A 3,968-nucleotide genomic window follows, 5' to 3' on the forward strand; every position below is an offset into this window, starting at 1 on the left:
CGAAGTGCAATAGCACCATTTTTGTACTAAAGTGAACACTGCCAGTTTTGTTTCCCCCCCTCTTGCCTGTGCTTTAATAGGTAATCTTTTTTATTGCCCAGCTGTTAGAACATCAGAGCTGGAAAGCCATCTAGGAGAGTAATTATCTAACTCAGCCTGCTTATTTCACAGATGAAGTAGAACCGGAATTTCAGAGTCTAGATAAACGTTTATATTAGGGGATTGAGAAATACTGGAGGCCAAGGGGCAAGATGATACAGTAATGAAAATATTAGCAAGAATTATCATCGGAATTCAGAGTTGAAAACATTCAGTCTTTAGAGAGGAACATGCTCTAAATGATTTCCTTTCTGTTCAGTGTCTAGGTAAGTCTAACATTTCTAGGAGTAATGATAGTGAAAAGTGCTTCAGCAGACTGAACAGCCTTCTTTTTGTTTTATTTTGACTGCTTTCATTTTTTTTCTTTTGATACCTTTTTGTATGGTAGATGGTAGAGCTTACTGTTTTGAGTGAGCTTGAAATCCTTAGCTGCTTTTATTACTCCAGAGGCAGGGTGAGACTGATTCCAGCCAATTCCAAAGGTTTGGGGTTTTTTTTTGTTGTAAGTTTAATAGGGTTTAAGGGCTGGAATTAGTGTTTGTTTCTCTGAAAGCTAAAGTTTTATCACATATCACTGCTCCCTTTTTAAAGAAGTAAGTTATTGGGTGCTGGCCTCTCCCTGTGACCTACCCTTTGGGGTTTAAAATGTCCTCCTGTTATAGTGGGAATGGCAGAATCAATCCGTGCTCTCCAGCTGATGCTTAGGAATGCTCTAAGCCCAGTTTTTACTTGGGCACAAAGCCATTTGCATGCTCCCTGCCAGCTATTTTTGGCACTGTCACGAACTTGGAAATTAATGATTCTACTCACTGAAAGTAAAATTTTGTTCCTTTTCAATTTTAGAAAAGCTTTTATGTTTCTGGGTCCTCATACCCTCAAACTTGTGCTGCCTTAAAACATGCCATAGTGGTTGGGATTTAATTGCACTCACTCTGAAATTCCATCAGTCATGTGGCTCTAGCCACCTGCACAGGAATGGCACTTCTGATGGTTGTTTCTTTGGCTAACAAACCACAGTTCATTCACATCAAATAGCTCCACCCATAGCTGTCACATAGTGTAAGTCTGGACAGGCCTGGGTCTTTCGCTCTTTCTCTGCAAGATCAGGAAAGCTTCTAGATCAGGAGTGGGCAAACTTTTTGACTCGAGGGCCACAATGGGTTCTTAAACTGGACCGGAGGGCCAGAACAAAAGCATGGATGGAGGGTTTGTGTGAACTAATATAAATTCAAAGTAAACATCATTACATAAAAGGGTACGGTCTTTTTTTTTTTTTTTAGTTTTATTCATTTCAAACGGGCCGGATCCGGCCCGCGGGCCGTAGTTTGCCCACGGCTGTTCTAGACTCTATAGAGCCCTCTAATTTACCCTGTTTTCTTAGAAAATAACTTGGGGAGGATATTCTTATTTAGGGAAATATCTTGATACCCTCCCCCACTCAATCTCTGCCCCTCGCCCCCTCCACACACACCAAGGAAGCTCACATGACCTGAAAGTACAGCTGGGGAAATGTGGGCGCTCCACAAGGAGACGCGGTCTGTTCGATGCTTCCCAATGGAAAGACCTGCTTTTCCATTTTTCTCCCCTAAAAGGAGGGGTCTGCCTCTGGGGTCCTTACAGATTCAAATGCCATGACTTGTAAGAAGGAAAGGGAGTTGTTTGGAGAAGGTGCTAAAGTGAGATCTGACCTTGGCTCAAGCCTGCCTGACTCCGTCACCCAGTCCCTGTGTGGCCCTGGGCAACTCCCCTCCCCTCTCAGTGCCCAGTTCCTCCCATCTGTACTTTATTACATAGAAGCCAAGATACCTTGGTTATAAGGTGAAACATTACTTAGGTGCCAACGAGAAAGTGAAAGCACTGCCGTTAAACTAAAATACACCATGGTTTGCAAGAATTTTCTTAGTTTCAGAGATGTTAAAATGTAAAAGAAATTGCATCTTAGAATTGATGGCTTAAAAGTAGTAGTACATTCATAGGATTGTTGTAAGGATTATAATGACCACATTTATAGAGAACTTGGAATAGTGCCTGGCACATAGTAAGTACTATGTAAAAGGCGAAAGATTTATACGATCTGAAGAGAAACCAGAGTATAGTAAGTACTATGTAAGTGTCACCTATTAGTATTATTGATAATAGTGTTACCTGTTATTATCATTCCTGTTCTGAACCCATTTATTGATCTCTTAAGTTTAGACACACTTTGCAAAATGCCATGGTATACCATCATGCCAAATAGATATTTATAGATAGGTATGTACTTAACTTATACTTCGTTAGACACAGTAAAATATACTCAACTCCATAGCTAGACTGTCAGAATTCAAATTCTAGCTCTGTCACTTATGTGATTTTGGGCAAATTACTTAGTAATTTGCCTCGTTTCCTCCTCTATAATTGAGGATACACAATTTCCCTTGGATGTGTTCATATATACAAGCTCTAAGTATATGGGCTTGCCTTAGTCTTCTCTTTAAGGCTCATTTCTCACTTGGAGCATTAATGGAAATGAAAAGAATTCAAAGTTTAAAAATAATGATCATATAATATTACTAGTTATTATTATATCTAACGCTTAGGCAGTACTTTATATGTGCCGAGTACAAGAGCTTACTGTCCAAGACCTTTGATACTTACTATTATTAATTGCTTATTTAAACCTTATAACAGCCTCTGCAGTGGGTTCCTCTTGTTTTCATTTTATGAATGAAGAACCTGAGGCACAGAGAGATGAATAATTGTCTGCAGCTACGAAATAGAGGAACTGAGGCTCTGAACCCGGGTAGGCTGGCTCTGGTCTGTGCTGTCAGCCGTTGTATCTCTCTAGGACGCCTTTCTGTCCCACAGAGGGATTTATTGACCCAGCCATTTAATGGGTTCTTCCATAATTAAAAGGGTACTAAGTAAAAAGAATAATTCCCCGAGTCCTTATTTATGATTTCAAAATTCAGAAAGCTCTAAAAACTAAAAATCTTTTCCTGAGTTTGGTATAAACTCACTGATTGGAAAGATCTGACTTGAACCAGTGTAAGGCAGTTGGAAGTCTTTGTTTAGCTGACTTAGTATGACTGCTCATCTGTTTTGTTGCAGAAACATTAATGTGTTTGATTCTGAGCACTCTCCTAAACTCCTTTGGGATTATTATGCAATATATAGAATAGTCATCGTAGTACCTTTCTGAAATTAAAGAAATTCTCAATTCCAAAACACATGTGGCCCCGAGAATTTCAAATGACGGATTTTATACCAAAGATCATTTTCAGTTTCATTAAATCAATGTATCTTTAGTTGATACTAAAACAGAACTTAGTCAGTACCGTTCATTTTCCCAAATAACGTGTATCTTTTTATCAACTATTTTTTTTTTTTTTTTGCTAGAGCCCCTGAAATTATTCTTGGATTGCCATTTTGTGAAGCTATTGATATGTGGTCCTTGGGCTGCGTGATAGCTGAGCTGTTCCTGGGATGGCCTCTTTATCCTGGTGCTTCGGAATACGATCAGGTAAGAGTGTGTATTACATTTTTTAACGAATAGAATTTTCTCTCCCTGCTTCTTAGTCTGAAGTTATGTTTGCAATTCTTCAATGAAAAGGGAATTTTATTTTATGTTATGTTAGACTGGTACTTTCCCAGATCTGTAATGATTTATTAGATATTCACTTTGGTTAACAAAGGCATCTTGTGAAATAAGACATGAAAGCAAAGTAAGGATGAGGAATTGAGATTTTAAGAATGAATTTTGGCTCATTCACACCTGCTATTTCCTCTCATACATGACACACACTGAAATGCGTGCTCTCGGCAGGCTGAAACACTTTGGGCCCCAGAGGCTGGGAAGGAGAGGGGGGGCTCTGTAGGAGGGGCTTTGG

General features: G+C 39.3%; 1 protein-coding gene across 4 annotated transcripts in view; it reads left to right on the plus strand.

Moving 5' to 3' along the window:
• The window catches only part of HIPK1 (homeodomain interacting protein kinase 1), a 49,109-nt gene that overhangs the window by 20,014 nt on the left and 25,127 nt on the right, over window positions 1-3,968 (plus strand). For all 4 annotated transcript variants that reach the window (XM_006763033.2, XM_006763032.2, XM_015563457.1 and 1 more), the window contains exon 3: window positions 3,478-3,601. In XM_006763033.2, coding sequence (XP_006763096.1) covers window positions 3,478-3,601 — 124 coding nt within the window. The remainder of the gene's footprint in view (window positions 1-3,477; window positions 3,602-3,968) is intronic.

This window comes from Myotis davidii, unplaced genomic scaffold (assembly GCF_000327345.1).
Source record: "Myotis davidii unplaced genomic scaffold, ASM32734v1 scaffold217, whole genome shotgun sequence".
Taxonomy (NCBI): domain Eukaryota; kingdom Metazoa; phylum Chordata; class Mammalia; order Chiroptera; family Vespertilionidae; genus Myotis; species Myotis davidii.